This window comes from Centropristis striata, chromosome 24 (assembly GCF_030273125.1).
Source record: "Centropristis striata isolate RG_2023a ecotype Rhode Island chromosome 24, C.striata_1.0, whole genome shotgun sequence".
NCBI lineage: Eukaryota > Metazoa > Chordata > Actinopteri > Perciformes > Serranidae > Centropristis > Centropristis striata.
The window spans coordinates 8,461,747-8,480,724 of record NC_081540.1 but is presented as its reverse complement, the minus strand read 5'-3'; the positions used below and the strand labels follow the sequence as shown (position 1 = coordinate 8,480,724).

At 41.5% G+C, this 18,978-nt stretch overlaps 1 protein-coding gene across 1 annotated transcript in view; it reads right to left on the bottom strand.

The window, feature by feature from the left end:
- Positions 1-3,638: 3,638 nt before the first annotated feature.
- LOC131962738 (sodium- and chloride-dependent GABA transporter 2-like) overlaps positions 3,639-18,978 on the bottom strand; it is a 28,111-nt gene continuing 12,771 nt past the window's right edge. The window contains exons 3-15 of the mRNA XM_059327788.1: positions 18,751-18,885; positions 16,122-16,262; positions 15,956-16,046; positions 15,751-15,883; positions 14,134-14,268; positions 13,932-14,035; positions 13,425-13,549; positions 12,001-12,113; positions 11,706-11,843; positions 11,504-11,606; positions 8,663-8,763; positions 7,090-7,260; positions 3,639-6,996 (exon numbers count right to left, since the gene is read on the bottom strand). Coding sequence (XP_059183771.1) covers positions 6,853-6,996; positions 7,090-7,260; positions 8,663-8,763; positions 11,504-11,606; positions 11,706-11,843; positions 12,001-12,113; positions 13,425-13,549; positions 13,932-14,035; positions 14,134-14,268; positions 15,751-15,883; positions 15,956-16,046; positions 16,122-16,262; positions 18,751-18,885 — 1,634 coding nt within the window. The 3' untranslated portion in view covers positions 3,639-6,852. The remainder of the gene's footprint in view (positions 6,997-7,089; positions 7,261-8,662; positions 8,764-11,503; positions 11,607-11,705; positions 11,844-12,000; positions 12,114-13,424; positions 13,550-13,931; positions 14,036-14,133; positions 14,269-15,750; positions 15,884-15,955; positions 16,047-16,121; positions 16,263-18,750; positions 18,886-18,978) is intronic.

Here is an 18,978-nt window from a genome sequence, read left to right as displayed (position 1 = left end):
GAGAGCACTGAGCTGAACTTGGAGAACAAAAACACAAAGTTTGCTCTTAATAGGACCCGGAGAGAAAAAGTCCTGCCCCCTTTGCGCTCAATCACCACTCCTCCACCCCCCTCTTCTCTCTCTCTCTCCCTCTCTCTCTAGCTCCCTCTCTTCCTCAAATCAGAGTAAAGTCAAGTGCTGGAGGAGAGAAACCTGAACAATGCTGTCACTGGAGTATTTCCCATTGCCTCAGCAGAGGAAAGAGGAGCCTGTCAGACTTTGTAAGTCCATCAAAATCATCTTGAAAAGCGGAGAAAAAAGATGCAAGCAAGAAACAATCTAAGTAAATGATTAAATCCAACTCAGTGACACAACTAATGTGTTCATCAATTTCAGCATGTGGGCAGAATATAAACAGCCACATGCTGCCACTCCCACTCCCAACACCATTTATCACAACCATTAAACACCAGCCTGTTATTTTTGCACTTTTACCACTTTGACTCCTTTAATAATTGAAGGCTAAAATTCCAACAGGACTTGACTGGAGAGTTTCAGCAAACTAAAGAGGGGAAATAGATAATTCATGGCCGTTACCAAACAAGAGTTCTGGGAGTTCACCGTGGCCATGTGAGACTTTTAATGGCGTGTGGAGATGGAGGAAATGTGTGAGCATGCACACACTAGAAGCTGCATGTGAGAGAGTAAAGGACACAGAGGTGTGTGTTTGCAGGTGTGTGAATCACCCTGGGAGCTGTCTTGAGTATTTATTGTGCCTTTAGGGAAGTGTGTGTGGCAGTGCCAATGGGATGTCATACCTGAGCGCTGAGAGGGATTTAGCCATGCATACCTCACTGAAGTCACTGTGTCTCACTCACACACAGCCAAACTAGAGAGTGGCTTTGCTTAAAAGTCTTTAAAGACATTGCTGAGTCACCTCACAGCTATTACCTCTGCACACCACAGAGGGGGTTTCAGTGTGTGTCTGCATGCCAAGAGGGAGGCCTCCCTTTGTGTATACACACACACACACACACCGTCACGCAGAACTTGAGAGCAGATATTACGTTTCAACTTCGCTGCGTCAAACAGTGCGAGGGCATGTCAGCTCTGCTAAAGCGGCTAATCCAAAGCCCCTTCTACGTGACTGAGCGGTGTGGGTAGTATGGCCTGGTGCATGCAGGGATGCAGCCAGGGAGTGGGCGTGAGAGCGCGTGGGCAGACGGTGGAACACGGTGTGCTGCCACCGTAAGCCTCGCCCCCCCTGTCAAATCCCAGTGTGGTACCAACATCCCACATCACGGATACACTCTGCATTCAAATAAACCTACAGAGAAACGTTGACAGTTCCTCAACAGAAGAGGTTGAGCTTGGGGCAGATATTTTTCTTTTAGTCCTTAGACTAAGGCTGGGAGATATGGAGAAAATCAAATATCATGATAGTTTTGACCAAATACCTTAATAACGATATTGTGATGATATCGTAGGGATGACTATTGACATATATTATAATATATATAGTAGAACAGGTAGAATAGTCTAAGTTATAACGCAGATTATAACAGTGTCTAGTCACATATCGCAACATCAATATTTATATATTACCCAACCCTACTTTAGATGTATATGCTTATTAGTTTTAGTTACATTTTTTTTTCTTTGTCCTTCGTAGCTTTTAAGTCTTGTTTTAATTGATGAAAAGTCACAATATTTTAGCCAACTTTTAGCCAAAAGGTTTTTTCTCTTAAAACCAATGTTACACTTTTCTTAATATTTTGTCAAATGCAATTAGTTATTATCATTCATAGGCTTAAAGAATGAAAACTGAAGGGAGCATCCACCCTGCTGCGGCACCAATATCAATAATTAGTTAACATAAAAGGGGCAGTTAGATAAAAGGAAATTCATATGTTATCTGGGAAGGCACAAATAATGGGATGGAAACTGATTTATACCCAAAGTTGCTTGTTGTTATTTGGGGGGAAAAAGAGGAGGAAAAACCTGGCTGTTTTAAGAGCAAATCATGCAAAATGTGCAGTAATGAATTAGTTGAACTGGTTGCTAACAAGTGGCTAAATGAGACTACAGTACGGGAACTCACTAATCTGCCTTATAGCCTGAAGTCGTGTTTTTCAGTGCTCTTGCAAACTCTTGTAGATTATGTTAATAAACTATTTATTAGGCTACGGTTTCACTAGTTTGTCAAACTGCTGGTTAGCTTGTCAGAGAGTGCAATCATCCAAAGTCAAATGCAAAAATCCCATGGCAATGCTAACCGGATTGGCCGACAAAAATACATAATTTTGTTTGCTCTCTATAGGTGATGTGGTCTTGTTATTGTCTGTACTGGTTGGGGGGCGAAGGCTCTTTGCTCCGGCCCTGCAACCTAACATGACAACACTGTGCCCTCATCCAGTATCGAGCTGAACCTCATGTCCAAATCAACTGTTATGCAATGAACCTCCCACCCCCACTACCCGTCTCTTTTTCTCTCTGTCCTCAAGTCTCGTCTCCAACCACCACCACCACCGCACCCCCAGCTGCTTCTCCTTTACACCAAACTGTCAAGTGTATTACCTGCAGTAAAAAGACGCCTATAAAGACAGAGCAAACCAGAGCTGTGTGTGAGAGAGGATGTTTGATCAGGACAGGGAGATGTCAAAAAGAACCTTCGGCGCTCAACATATATGCATGTTAGTGTGTTGAGTTCAATAACAGATTATTAATACATGTAGTGAAATATATTGCAGCTGCAAACTAGTGGCGCTGAGCCTGAGCAGAAAGTCGGCAACTTTCCACTGCTTCTTTCAGCGCAGCACAGAAACGACACACACACACATGCATGCATTGGCTCACATCCCTACAATATCCTCCTCTCCCTCCCTCTTCCTCTCTCCTCTTTGAATCTCACACACTCAGCCCATTGGATCGTTTTTAATCCCCATCATCTGAAACTGAGATGTATGCCAAAGCAACCATATGGACATAAACCGCCCCCACGCACACACAATTACACAGTAACCCGGATCACACGTGCAAAGCGGGCTGCATACAGTATTGAGCGTCACCAAAACAAGTTGTGTGTGTGAACCCCGCGTGCCGAGCCACGTGTGTGTGGGACCGGCCCACTTCCTACGGTGGCTGGGAGGGGAGGGAATCCAATACGGTTAATTGACAGGCCGAGCCTTTTACATAACCACCAGGCTCTATCTAAGTGGTGGTGTCACAATCCCCCCCTCCACACACACACACACACACACACGGCGCTGCAACTCTCCTCCTCTGCACACACACACACACACACACCATCTCTCTCTCCGTCCTTCTCTTCTATCCCTTCATGGATGTTAAACCACTAATTCCCATCAGGATGCTTCAGATGAAGGGAGCGGCAATCACAGTGCTTGTTCTTGTCATGGCTGAACAGCTAATGGAGAGTGTGTGTGTGTACCCTCCTTTTTTCCTCCATCTTTCCTTCATTTCCTCTCTCTCTTTGTAGAAACCAGGTGTGTTCTTAGCATCTGTTACCATGAGGGAGAGAGCAGCATCTCCTGAGTGACAGCTATCCTCCACCACAGGTGTACTGGGGAACACAAACACACACCTACACACACACACACACACACACACACACAGCTTGAAATGAACACACAAACTCATTTATCCACAATGTATAAATATATTCATTTAAAAAAGAAAATGACATATACAAAATAAGAGGCACATGTATACACGTGTAAACAGAGATGAGAACACTTGGATCAATTTGAAGTAAATAAAAAGTGTTTGATTAGAAACCAGATGGGTTTTAAATTAATCTCAGAGGAGCCTTTAAAAAAACCCGATCCAGGTCTGAATGATAGTACAAGGAAAACAGCAGTTTCAAGTTTACAAAATGAACTATTTATCTTCAAACATACTAAATACATCACTCTCACTCATGAAATAACGCTCATCCTTTTCAGATTGAAACACAGTGAAGAGTACATTCTGTTCTATACAGTAAGTTAAAGCCCATTGAAGCTCTGCAAACACCTCATGGTGATGAAATCAACACATTTGAAGTGTGTTTTTACTGCAAGTGAAATATGGAAAAGACATTAACAGTTATTATAAACTTGGGAAATATATACAAATTCTATTTAACTGTAAGCTTCAGCTCACTGTTCACACCAGATGCAATGCAAATCCTTTGCCTATAGCAATTTTTTTTCTGCTTTGTCCCGGCTGTGAAAGTCCAAAATATATTAGAAGACCAAAAGCTGTTGGGGTCTGTTGTGATATCATTCAGAGGTGCACACAGCTGGATGCTTGCGGCTGCTGCACCATTACAGTGTAGAGGAACCTTAAATAACTTAGTTTAGCTGTGATGCAATTGCAATAAACAAATCAAAAGTATGCAGAAATAACTGCATAATGATGCAGATGTGTAAAAAGTCTGACTTCATGATTTGTCAGGATAATGCCTGTTTTGCAAATGGAGTTTGGATTTACAGGAGAATTTAAACACTGAAATCTTTCCTGACACAGCATCACATACATTCATTTCTTGCCGGAGTTAAATAATTTAAAGCAACACAGGATGATGCAAATTCTGCATCTGCTCACATCTTTTCTTGACTTTGCAAATAATTTCCTTTGCCCCTGGTGTGAACACACTTACTTACTGATAAACAAAACCAACATGATTATTTACATTTACATACTGCATTTTCTTTGAAAAATATAAACATCCCTACACTGCATAGAAGCCATTTCTCCATTTGCCACTTCAAAGTTCTACTGCAAGTTACAGTTTGACATACTATTATCTTCTTATTAAAAACCTGCTTAAGTTAAACATTTGGGCTTAGAATAAAAATAAAAACTTCATTTTTGTATACACAGCAGCAGCAGCAAAAGTTTGATATTGTATTACTACATACTTAATGCAATGCTTGCATTGTTTACCAGTCTGATAAATGATAGTTATTTTTGGTACAGTGCAAAGATACTCCAAAAACGCTTTTTATTTTGCAGAAACTGCTCTTGTAATTTGTGCAATAGAACCAGCGGCTGACAAAAAAATACAAACAACTCTCCTGCCTACTTTTATAATGGATGAACAACTGACAGTGACTACACATTTCAATCATTTTGTCTCAAGTGTAAGTTAAGCGCTTGATATATCGGCAGTAAGAAGTTTTGGTAATGCAACTCGGTTTGCTTGTAAGGCATGTTATGAACCATTCGAACTCTATGACACGGCGATCACAGAGGGTGATAGAAAAAAAGTCCAGACAAATCACTGTATAAACGTGTCTGACTCAAAGCCATCAGAGGATAGCAGCACCCAAACAGAACAAAGAATCTACAACGAAGAGCTGAAGCTAAGTATGAAGTGATCTCTCATAGAGAGTAAAGTGGTAGGCTGACTTCCTCAGAACATAAGAGTTGTTATTTAGCTGCCTCCTGTGCCTTGGATGGCTGTAGGGGCTGTCATTAAATGGTCCACAAGTACAGTGATTCAACTGGTACATACACGGAAAGCTGCAGATCTTAAACAGATATAGTTAACAACATTGAGGAGTGTGGCTTTTTTCTGGCAGCAGCTAACAGGGGTGAGGGGGGGGCGGGCAGGTCTGAGGGTAAAGCAAGCTGGGTCCCACTTCAGGACTGGACCCTGTGAAGGAGAAACCGTCATTGAGGCTGAACTTACACCTCCTCCCTAAATGAGCTGGAGTAAGCCGAAAGTGGCTATTGTAAAGTTTGTGTGTGTTTCACTTTAGGACACAATGTACAACCCTGGTTCCAGAGAAGTTCGTCCGCTGTGTGAAATCTAACTAAAACAGAATGTGATCATTTGCTCATTCTTTTAGGATCAATAGGAACAAACAGAAACTTCACAGATTTTTGTAAGTATACACTCATTCTCACTCAGTTTGATCCCTGCAACACTTTCCGAAAAAGTTGGAGTGCCGACAAAAGATGCACACAGCATCCCACAGGTGAACAGGTTAATTAGTAATTAGGTGGTAGAAGCATGATTGGGTATTAAAGGCGCATCCTTGAAGGGTTCAGCTGTTCACAAGCAAGAATGGAGCGAGGTTCTCAATGCACAGTTGCAAGGAATTTAGGTATTTCACCATCGACAGTGCATAATATCAATAAAAGATTCAGAGAATATGGAGAAATTGCTACACCTAAGCATCAAGGTGTAGAGATCTATTAAAAGCAACATGATTGCATAACAGAAAAACTGTTGTCGATAACCACAGTTTGTCAAGTTCTCTACGTCGTGTCCTTCAGGTTAAATAGGAAAAGGACATTCCAGATTGTCACCAGCACAACATTTCAAATCCAGCATCTGTGATGGTATGATGGTGTGTTAGACATTTCCAGACTACTTTTCCAGAAACGTCCCTGCTTATTTCAGCAAGACAATGCCAGAATGAGTGTATATTTACAATAAACTACAAAGTTTAATCAGTTTTAACATTACATATATTGTCTTTGAGCAGTTTTCCATTGAATACATGTCAAAAAGGATGAGCAAATGATCACACTGAGACATTGTCCCAACTTTTTTGAATCATGGTTGTACCATTAAAAGAAAAACAAAAAGAACAGGTGTATATAACACAGGATCACCTGAATGTTCCATTAAACACTACCTGCAGTAGATTGTGGGATATTGAGGGCTACTAAAGATGTGCGTCCTCCAAATTTTAGGCAAGAAAAGACAGAATTTGAAGGGTCTTTTGAACTGAAACAGGCCTCTGAGGATCCAGTGCCTCATTTGACACCCAGCAGCGTTCACTAGTCCTTGACCTAGACCCTCCCCTGCACCACACCTGATTGGCTGACCAGCATCCAATGTTTCATTGACCATCATCAGGTCTTTTGATCCTGGATGATGTCTGTGATCGCCTCCTTTGGCTTCTCACTGAGGGGCAGTCCTGGGCTGTAGTTGTTGGTGGGGTAATAGTGGAGGGCAAGGGATGAGTTTGTGGCAGGGCTGCACAGATGTTTGAAGCGCTGAGAGAGGTAAAAAAAAAGTCACAGTTAGTTGATTGTTTTAACATCATGGCATGGTACTGTACTGAATTAATTACAGAGTGCTGGGGTCACCTGTGGCAGTGTTCCTGGGGTGGTGGCCAGAGCGTAGATGGCCCAAATAGGAAGCAGGGAGACGGAGGAGAATGTGAGGATCCAGCCCAGAGTGGTGGCCCAGGCTGGAGCCACCAGGCCTTTCCCCAGGGTCAGTGGAGACCAGCTCACCAGGGAGAACACAAAGGTGGCCTGTGGGCATGGAGAGAGATGACGGGGAATGTTTTCACTGTGTTTCCCAAAGCCTAAGATGACGCTCACAAATCTGTTGTTTCATCTACAACTCAAACATATTCAGTTTACTGTCATAGAAGACTCCAGAAACAAGGAATTATTCACATTTATTAGAGCTGGAATCAGAGAATTTGTACTCTTTTCCTGAAAAAAATACTCAAACAGATCAAGAGATTAAATTAGTTGTCAACTGTTTTAATAGTTAATAAGTAATCAATCGAGTAATATTTCCACCTTTTTAACAGTGGAAACACCACAAAAAATGAGAGCTGTAGTTGCAATAAGGAGCTGCAAGCAGGCTGGAAAGAAGAAACTAGTTATCTAAACCAAATTATTTGAAAAAAAACAACAAAACAATGAATGAATGTCTCTATCTTGCAACTAAGTAAAATTAATCTGCTGATGAAGATCATGAGATGTGGTTATGTGGTTTTCTGCATAGTCCTGCATCTGCATGTCAAGCTTTAGCAGGAAGTAGCTCTACAGGCATTAAAAGACTTATATACGTTGCAATCTACCATAATGATTAACAAAATTGTTTCACGGAGAATGTGGAGAGCACGTCTCAACTTTTAGTCTTCATTACTAATCAGAACATTATGAGTTTGGACTCAAGTATTTCAGGTGAAACAAGGATAGCATAACAATCTGAGCTCTCAGTCTGATAGCAACATGTTTAAACTATTCTTTAATTTCAATTCACTATTTCACATTTTACTGGGACTGCTCTTTGTTCTGAAAATCTGAGAAATTTGATGATTGATTTATCCGCCATAGTGTGAATGTTAGCGAAGGTTAGCTTAGCTTAGCATATAGAGCAGAAAAAGGAGGAAACGGCCATCTGGATTTAACCAAAGCTAACAGAATCCTCCTATGAACTCCTCAACTTTCAACTTCAATCAACTTTTCTTTAAAGCAAGTAACACTAAAACTTTGTACATGTGATGTTGCATATTTGCAGATGAAGCTGATGAGATGTTTTATTGATGTTTGATTCAATATTTGCCTCAAAATGTAGTGAAGTAGAAGTATAAAGTTACATAAAATGGAAAGCCCAGAGTAAAGTACAGGTGCCTCAAAATTGTACTTAAGTACAGTAATTGAGTAAAATTACTTAGTTGCATTCCACCACTGGTAAAAATAAAAAGTGTGGGATGTAAGCACTGTGTTTTGCCTTTGAGATACAGAAAATGAAAGTTATATATTGGTATAACATGAGTAAAAACATGGAAAGTCCACATATGTCAGACTTATCGACAGGCAAAAGGGGGAATATGTATGAAACCCAAACATGTTTATGTGTATATTATTCCACAGCAGTAGACACTTAACAGCATGTCAGCAGGGAGGGGTCACTCACAGTGCACACGGCCGGGGTGAGGTACTTCCAGCACAGCTTGAAGACCGGCAGCGGGCTGTAGCCGGTCATGTCCCTGATGTTGGCACTGAATCGCTCGGCTCCTGCGGACAAAACAAGAACAGCTTCACCACCAGCGGTTGTGTTCTGGTCTGACATCACCGTTTGGTTTGGTGGCTGGTTTGTTGCTTTTGGTGATGGTGGCTGACTTGGGTTGGAATACCTTTGTTTTTGCCAGGATCCACCACTACAGAGCAAAGCACTAGGAAATGTTCTTGAGAAAGAAAATATTACTTTAATGATATTTGAGTGTTTCTGCTGTGTAAACAGCAGCATCAAAAGAAGCAAGTAGCGGTATTTGTTACAACTAGTAGCGGTTGTAATCTCAACAGTGTTGGCCTGTTATTATTTTCATTGTCCAAAAATCTGTCAATTATTTTCTTGATTAAACAATGAGTTGTTTTCTCTCAGTGTTTCCCCAAGCCTAAGACGACGCCCACTAATCTCTTGTTTCATCTACAACTCAAACATATTCACTTTAATGTCACAGAAGACTCCAGAAACAAGGAATTATTCACATTTAAGAGAGCTGGAATCAGAGAATTTGTACTCTTTTCCTGAAAAAAACACCCAAACAGATCAACAGATTAAATAAATTGTCGAATAGTTGAATAGTTAATAAGTAATCAATCGAGATTATGAGAGAAAATGAGAGATGTAGTAGCAAAAAGAAGCTGCAAGCAGGCTGGAAAGAAGAAACTAGTTATCTAAACCAAATTATTTGACAAAAACAATGATTGAATGTCTCTATCTTGCAACTCGGTAAAATTAATCTGCTGATGAAGATCATGAGATGTGGTTATGTGGTTTCCTGCATAGTCCTGCATCTGCATGTCAAGCTTTAGCAGGAAGTAGCTCTACAGGCATTAAAAGACTTATATACGTTGCAATCTACCATAATGATTAACAAAATTGTTTCAAAAATAATTATATTTCATTATGAGCTGATAGTCTGACTGCTTGCCCTAATGGAATCTATTTGCCTCTATATGTCAGCAATTTATCTGGCATATAAAATGTTAGCACAACCTATGAGAAAACTAAAAAAGTAAGACCAAGGTTGTGGGAAAATATACATTTCCTTAACAGTTATTACCATTAAAGAATAGCTGAAATGCCATGGCAAAGCTGCCATAGCCCTTATTTCTTCTGCCACAATGAATGAATAAATCCTGTGTTGATGTAAATATTTAAAGGTCCAACGCAGAAAAAAAGAGATAGTAAAAGAAGGTGTCGCTTTTCTAAAATAAGTGAACCTGTGGAGCGGGCCACAGCCAGCAGCAGAAGAGTGTTAGTGTATGTTAGAGTCCTTTAAAAACTGTGAAATCCCACAGTCATAAAAAGGGGCAAAGGTACACTGGAGTCCTGACCGCCGTGTTACCCAGTCCACTAAAAACTTTCTCCTCCACTGTGCTGCTCCACTCACCTCCTGCTGGGAGAGCCATAAAAACAGGCTGCCTTGGTTTTCATATTCACACACACTCTAACACACTCTCTGATCATCTATTATCACCTGTGATGCCACTACTCATGTCATAACCTTTCTGGGTCTTAATTTGTCAACAAATACAAAGTGAATTGTCTGAAGCTCTCACTGTACTGCCCTGATGTATGGCACATTCCAGCCATCTCACTCTTAAACAAACAATGTTTTTGTAAATGCTCTCAAAGCTCCAGGTCTGGCTGGGATAGGGGCTCCCTGGGGCCGGCAGACTGAGACTGAGAGGCGACGGGGCCCGGGGGCTGATTTAGGGCCCGGAGGAGACAGACAGGGGCCTGGCTCGGAGCCAGTCTCCTTACAACAGTGGGTAGCTGCAGCCATGTTAATATACTGTCTACTGACTCCAAGTGGAATGCACGAGGAGGGGAGGAAGTGGACCGAGTGTGTTAATCAGATTTAAGAACTACTTTCATTAAAAGAGTGATAAAGTGTTTAATTCTTGGCACTGCTCTGGCGTTTTATTTTTTTCATGTGTGTAGTGACAGCAATCAACCTAAGATTTATTTAGCCTGTTGTCAGACTAATGAGCTCAGACAGAATTTAATTAAATTCAGACATAGAATGGGATGGTAGAATATTTTCTACATATACAAAGAGAAAAAAGAACATGTGAGGCTATAGAGGAGAAGCAAAAAAGAAAGGAAATGAAAGTGGAATATTAGGAGAGAAAGGAACAAGGAAGAAGAGGATGAATGGTAAGAGGAGGATAGAAGGGAAAGGAAAGGTAAAGAGAAGGAAAGCAAAAAGAAAGAAAGGCAATTAAATGAGGAGGGGAGAGGAGAGGAGAGGAGAGGAGAGGAGAGGGATATAAAGGGAGTACAGGCGAAGAAAGACAAAAAGGAAGTATAGGACAGGAAAGCAGAGAAGGAAAGGAAATATCAATAAAAGGAAATAAATAGAGATGATGGAGAAAAGGAGAGAAAAGAAAAGAAAGGATGAAAGAGAAAAATAGAGGAGAAGAGAAGGGAGCGAGGAGGAAAGTGAGAGGGATTGAAAATAAATTAAAATTAATGGGGAACATAAGAGAGGAGAGAAGGAAAGGAAATTAAAATGAAGGAAAGGTAATAAAAGGAGGAGACAAGGAAAGAGAGGTGAAGCTAGAGGAGAAAGCAAAGGAAAGGAAAAGAAAAGTCAGCAAAGGAGAGGAAAGAAGGAAAGGAAAGAAAGAAAAAAAATGACATGATCCTTGAGGTGAGATATTGTTGTCCTGTTTCTCTTAGGAAGCTGTGTATTTAATTTATATATTAGGAGAGAAAAGGATGAGAGGAGGTTGAGCTCTGTACCGTAGACCCAGCCGATGGCCACAGACTGACAGATGGAGAGAAGCAGCAGGCTGGCTCCGCTGCAGGAGAAGTGGTCGTAGATCTGGAACACGTAGAGACCACCCTGGTCCCAAACAAGCACACAAGAGAGGAAACTCCATATTAATAAACCAAACAGGGGGGGGATCATACACACGTCATGCACACATCCGTCCTGACTCACCGGCGTGACCATGACCAGCCCCACCAGGAAGCAGACGACGCAGATGAAGAGCAGCAGCAGCTCTCTGCGGTGGCCTCGGCGGATCAGATGAGGGTACAGGTCAGTCACCGACGTCATCAGAGCCTCCAGACTCACAAACTGTGTGACAGAGGAAAGACGGGTCGGTGTGTGTGCCGTCACTTTCATACTGCACATAATACATCAATGCCACCGCGAGTGATTCATCAAAGTCAGTGTATGTGTGTGTGTGTGTGTGTGTATGTGTTTGTGTATGTGTGTGTGTGTGTGTGTCTACCTGCGTGTCCAGCCCCAGCATGATGACCATGAGGAAAAAGCAGACGGCCCACAGCTGGGGTACGGGCATCATAGCTACAGCTCTCGGGTAGGCAATGAAGGCAAGACCAGGACCTGAGAGGACGTACAGATAACACAGGAAACAAAGTAACTACATGTTGTGTTATGCTTTGGGCTGATTTTATAGATTGTGGTTGCACTTATACAGTGCAGATATCATAAATTCCTGTTTTGAGTGATTATATTTTATAAGAAAAGCAAAACATGTTTTTTTAAAAACGACTTAATTTTCAGCCAAAAGGTCATAAATAATGGGGTGTTTCATATTGTTTGTAAAATATATATTTTTTTATTATAAGGTTGTTGTTATACTATGTTTTCTTACTGTGTACTAGTGGTGTTTAACTACTTAGGAGCAAGTAGTTTGTGGGGACTATTTTCATCAGCGGATTAAAACAGGATTTGCCACCACAGATATTACCTGTCAGTATGGTCAGTTGATTTGTTGACATTAATAATCAGTGGTGGAAGAAGTACTCAGATCACTAACTTAATTAAAAGTACTAATACCACACTGCAGAGTTATTCCACTACAAGCAAAAGTTCTGCATTCAAAACTTACTAAGTAAAAGTACAAAAGCAGCATCAGCATCAAAATGTACTGAAGTATCAAAAGTAAAAGTACTCGTTATGCAGAATGGCCCCTCTCAGATTGTCCAAATCCAAATATATTATTGATGCATTTATGTAGCAGCATTGTTCTGTTACTCCAATGTGTGGTTCATTTAAACTACTCAATATATTGTTATGAGGCAAATTTATAAACATGCATATTCACCTTAAATTGATCATATTTTTTCATGTTAAATCTTGATCTGAAAAGTGACTAAAGCTGTCAGCTAATGTAGTGGAGTAAAAATACAATATTTGCCTCTTAATGCAGTGAAGTAGAAGTTGCATATGTGGAAATACAAAAGTAAAGAACCTCAAAATTGTACTTAATTACAGTACTTGAGTAAATGTACTTAGTTACATTCCACCACTGACAATAGTTATGCGTTCACGCCAGACACAAAGGAACTTTTTGGCACGGTGCAGTTATATATAATGCAAAGGTGTGTGGAGATGGGAAATTTGAACCAAAGCTATAAATGCAAATGATGCTGTGTGAGGAAAATTTGAATAAATTCAAAATCAGACTTTTTACAAATCAACATCATGATGCAGGTATTCCAGCATACTCTGGTGTGGAGTCTGTTTCCACGTTTCTTCTGTTGGGGATGCCTCCAGACAGACTACACCTACTCAACTGAACGGGATAAGCCTCATGTGAGGCTAATATCCACTTCAAACAAATGGCAAAAAAACATAGAATAGTGTCCCTGATCCCCATTCCTGCTGTTTCCATCCCCTGCCCTGCTTCACCTGACTGGGCCACAGTGGCTATGTCCACGCCCTGCTCTTCAGCCATGAATCCCAGCACCGAGAAGATGGCGAAACCTGCCAGGAAACTGGTGGCGCTGTTGAGGAGGCACAGAAGAAAAGAGTCCCTGGAGGGGAAAACAGACAGAGCGTGATTAGTTTGGCATTATAGCAAGATAAAAATTGAAGAAATACATGTTAAAATCCACTGAGGTCCTGATCTTTGGCTTTGTATTGTGGAGCTATGGTCTATCACTGTAAACACAAGCCAAGAGTTAAGTGCTTGGCTCTTTCTGTGTGTGTGTGTGGGAGTCTGAGAGTGTGGGAAACATGGCAGCGAGGGCTTTTCTTCAAGGTGTGGCTGTATCAGTGTGTTTTCTCTGTCCATTCCAGCCATTCCTTCAGGAAGCCATCTGACCAGCGGGAGCTTACATGTTACATTTCAGTGAATACGGTTTGTCTGAGGTGCAGTGGAAGGAGAAGATGTTTGTGTGTGACAAAGGACCTCACTTATAGCAGTCGTTGTTGTATTTGTTGTAACTGCCAAGCGCTGTTAGACTTCCCAAACAGATTCCATATGAGAAAAATATCTGGGTACCTGCATCCATCCATACCTAGAGAGAGAGAGTGGTGGTTTTAATTATCATGCAAATGTATGGAGAAAAAAATGTCCTCATGATCTAAAATGGGTCATTAATGTGTGTTTTTGTACCTGTGGGTCCGCCAGGCGGGTGTGGTTGGGTTTGAGGTAGTAGATGATGCCTTGGGTCGCTCCAGGCAGGGTGGCACCGCGCACCAGCAGCACAAACAGCATGACATATGGGAAGGTGGCTGTCAGATACACCACCTAGAATGTACACAGAGCGTGGGAGGATGTGGTGAGGACGGCTCAGAGACAGAGAAAACAGCAGCGACACGTCTGTGATGTCCTCAAACAGAGCTGAAATATTAAAAGAGGAAAATCCTGGAAAGTTGGAGTCTTGAAACCTGTTGACAGATGGTGGCAGCGACACAACAAACAAGCCTGACAGAACTGCTGCCGTGCCCAGTCCCTTCTTACGTGTGCCAACCATATGAAAGCACAACATTTATGTTCTGGTTCTAGCTTTGCCACCACTCAGTCACGCTGCTGAAAAGCCCTTGAGCAAGACTACGGAGACTCTACCAGATTCATGGACACTGCTATTTTTCTGACCTTGTTCTCTCTGCACTCAGAGGACGGATAAAAAAAAAGGCAAATAAAAAGAGGATTTTACAAAACTGGGAGTGTTTTATCTTTGAACTTTTTACTTTCTACCATGTGTTTTCACTTTTTAGAAGTTCACTGAAATGTTTGGTTGCTTAAAAATGCATTGTTCAGTGTTTGGTTGGACTAAAAGACACTTTAGGAAGTCTGCAGTTCATTCTGAATAATGAATGCACTTTCCTCACCAAGCTGGGTAGCTAAGGGCAGCTCCCGGTCTGTTCTGCACTTGCTGCAAAAACCAAGATGGCAAAGTTCAAAAAGCAAAACTTGAGGCCTTTTAAGCCACAAACCAGTGGGTGACATCTCAGTGACTATGTCCACTTTTTAAAACAGCCCATGTTTGATACTGAAGAAAACGTAAAATTTGATGATTCTGAGTTAAATTCTGGAATACAAGTCTTTTTCCATGGTTTATAAGTGGCTTTATGGTCTTTTACACATAAATAGTTATAGCCTCAGAAAGCAAAAGCAAGGGCATTTCCAGACCTGCAGTTGGTTTGCTTGAAATTGTTGCATTTGCCCCTCGGCCTGTTTGTGTTCACATGGCAACATCAAAATCACATTGAGAGAACAGTTGGCTAACTGTTCTCTCATTGTTCTGAAATGTTACCAGGAATATTTGCTATACTTCCTTCTCTTCCCTATGGAGCACCAGCAGTGAGAATTACCAATTTCTGTTTCATTGTATTCATATGGTGAATATTCCAGTGTTCATTAAGCAAGCACAATTTCCAATTTCCTGCTACAAATGTTGCAAATTAATGATGCATCTCATTTATAAATGTGCCACCTCAAGTTTTCACCGCCATACTCTCATGAGTGCACTAATAAACACACAAAAAAATCATTCAGATTATGCATCAAGCCAACTTGAAAAGATTATCATTATAAGCCTATGGTTTAGATTAAATTGTAGATTGTGTTTTGGCTGCAGTGTGTGTTGATATGGAGTTACTTTTGTGTTTTTATTATTCAAATAAAACAGAATAGGCTTGAGAGGAAAACTGTCAAAACTACAAAAAAAAAAAGTGTTTGATTGCAAGTAAAAAAAAATAAAATGACTGAGTTGTGTTTTCTGCTCACCTTTCCAGTGGACTTCACTCCCTTCCACACACAGAAATAGCAGACAAGCCAGACGACGGCAAGGCACAGAGCCAGTTTCCAGCTGATTGGTCCCAGCTCGTCTAAAGAGCTGGAGAGACGGAGCACCTCCCGCCTACAACACACATACATATTGTTAATGCATGCCCAGTACCACAACTAAATGAGAAAATAAAGATATACTCACTCCCAGAACTCCATGACAGGGGAGGTGGCGTTCTCAGGCAGGCTGCTCCCATTGGCTGTCTGGTTGTGGCGGTCAAACAGGACACACGCCTCTGCAGGAGAACACACACCTTTGAGTCTCAAACAAGTTCGATAAAAGAAGCTTCGTATTTCCTGTCGATACTAACCGGTGTTCCATGTGTTGTTACAGTGCGACCAGGGCAGCTCCTCCTGGAAGCTGTAGGACAGGTAGAAGAGAGCCCAGGCCAGGATGACAATGTAGTACACACAGCCGTGCAGGATCATCACCTGGCTGGCATAGCCAAGACCTGCAGACACACACATACACAAGCAGTCAGCAGGATTATAGACAAATAAGCTTCAATGCATTCACACGCACAAATTCTATTATCGGTTCCAAGTCACTCGAGCTTCAGAAGAGAGAATCCATTTATTGAGACACTTGACTTGCAGCCCCCTTCTAGTATATCTTCATTAAGGATGAATGATGGTCTTATGGGGCCTTGAGTGGGTTAGAAAGCGTGGGCTGTTTGCCCTGACAAATGGCTGTTTGTGGTCTCCTCTAATGAAATTCAGGCCTCTATCTGATGATTGCATATTAAATGTGTAAACCAGTGATGCATTCTTACAGAAGCATTTCTTTGTTTGTCGACACAAACACATGTGCCAATGAAGTACTGCTTATTCTCGACATAGCTCGTCCCGGTGCCGAACACATGGCCTTCACACGACAAGCTGTCAACAACACACTGGTAACTCTGTACATCTGCAGGCCATATGGAGCAAAGGGCAGAGCAGCACATATTTGTCACTGAACAGAGTGAAAAAGGCAACATGGAGCTCACAAATATTCTGTTTACAATGTGTTTCCCAGGTGGTCCAGCTGGCATGCTACTGGCCGGAGTTGCACCTGCACATCAAATGGACTTGGGGGGTTTTCTGAGCTTTATGATGCTTATGAGCTTCAGGCCTGGAGGGGAACATGCTTTTGGCTGAGTGTGTGATTGTGTGTTTGTCTGTCCACAGCTTATTTTTCATACTCCTGGACTAATAACTATCCAGTATGCACCCAAAAATAACTGCAAATTGCTGCGACTTAATTGCAATCAACAGTTCAAAAGTATGCATCATACACATCATGAAGCAGATGTGTAAAAAGTCTAAATCTTGTTTTGTCAAGTTTGTCTGAAAGAAAACGTCAAGAAAACAACTTTAAAATGCTTGTTTCCTCAATGGAGCTCAGGTCGATCAGAGCTGTTTTGACTGCTGCTAATACTGCTTTTTATGTACCCCAAATTTACTGATTTTGCTGTGAGCTAATTGCAATAGATGGGTCAAAAGTATGCAGAAATAACATTTTTATATTAATAACTTTTGAAATGTTTCAGTTCAGATGATCAGAGCTATGCTGAATGCTGCTTATACAGCTGTATATATGAACCTAAAAGAAACTGATTCTGCTGTGAGCCAATTGCAATGGATGGGTCAAAAGTATGCTGATAGAACTTTTTCATGATGCAAGAAAGTCTGAATTCATGCTTTGTCAGGCCTCTCTGCAAGATGACAAGCAAACTGCTTTTAAAATGTTTGTTTTCTGAGTGGTTAGTTGGTTCAGATTTGCACTTGAAAGTCGCAAATTAATAAATGAAGACAAAGTAGTATTCCAGTATAGGAAAAAACTATGTGCATTGCATAAATAGTGGGAGGAATAGGATGGTTAATAGAGGACACAAGACCTCATTTTTGGCCCCGGGGCCCCAGCAGGTGAACACAGCTGACAAAAGTAGAATTTCCTATTTTAAAACGACAGTCTGGCAGGATATTGACTTATGCTGTTTGCATTAATTTACTTTACCCAACAATTAGTCATTATGTTGCTCCTAAAATAAATACAATGGGGAGACCGAGAGATCAAAGTCTTCCAATATCTCTACTGTAAACAGTGAGCAGGTCAATTTAAAGACCGTAAGCCTTTCTTTCCTTGCTACTTTAGCGCATTACTCCCATTCAAATGTTTAATTGTCTAAAACCGGTTTCCATTCCTGACAGGTTTGGATTAAATAGGATCACAACTTAAGTAACTTGACACACTGTTTTGATTCACATCGCCTCAGGTTCTGTGTCACTGGTGTAATTGTGCGTAATGCAAAGGCTTAACATTGTTTACATAGCATGACAAAAAGACATGCAAGCTCAAGTATGTGGTTGTAATAGCAGGCAGAGAGCGTGGTGCATTCTGCACTTGAATTGTTTTGATGCACAAACTGAGATTGTATGTGCACTACTCACGCATGCAGCTGGCAGGACGTGCCAAATCTTCTGATTGCAGTCAGATTGTTAATATAGGTTTTGTATTGATGTGGACGTGGGAATGCTTTGAATGCTTGTGCCAGGACAGAGAAAGAAAAGCGCAAAGGGAAGTGAAGTGGGAGAGTAGAAGAGAGACACAGATGTTGGAGGGGTTGCATCAATGCCATTAAATCAAATCAGATCGGGAGTAAGTAGCGCCTATTATATAAACCACACTTGATCTTTAGCTTGTGGGTCCCGGACTCCTGCATTATATTGCCCACAGGGTGGAAGTTATTCTCTCTACCCTCAATGAAAACTGTCCCGAGCTTCATCATCACTCCCCACAGGGACACAGTCACAGTTTCTACGTCTCCTTCTTTTATACGGTCTATGGTTGAAGCCCGACTACACCCAACTGAGCTCCATGCAACAATGCTATGACAAAGCAACAGCACAAACTGCAGCCAAAGGCAGAAAACTGAAGACATAATAAGATAAACATACCTCCAAATAATGGGCACATAGTCCTCCAGGCGCTCACCCCTCCCAGGCTGGTGTACTGTCCCAGGGAGGTCTCCAGGAGGAACAGGGGGACACCGCACAGCACCAGAAACAACAGGTAGGGTACAAAGAACACACCTGGACACACACACACACACACACACGCACACACACACACACACACACACACACACACACACACACACACACACACAGAGAGAAGGTGCTATC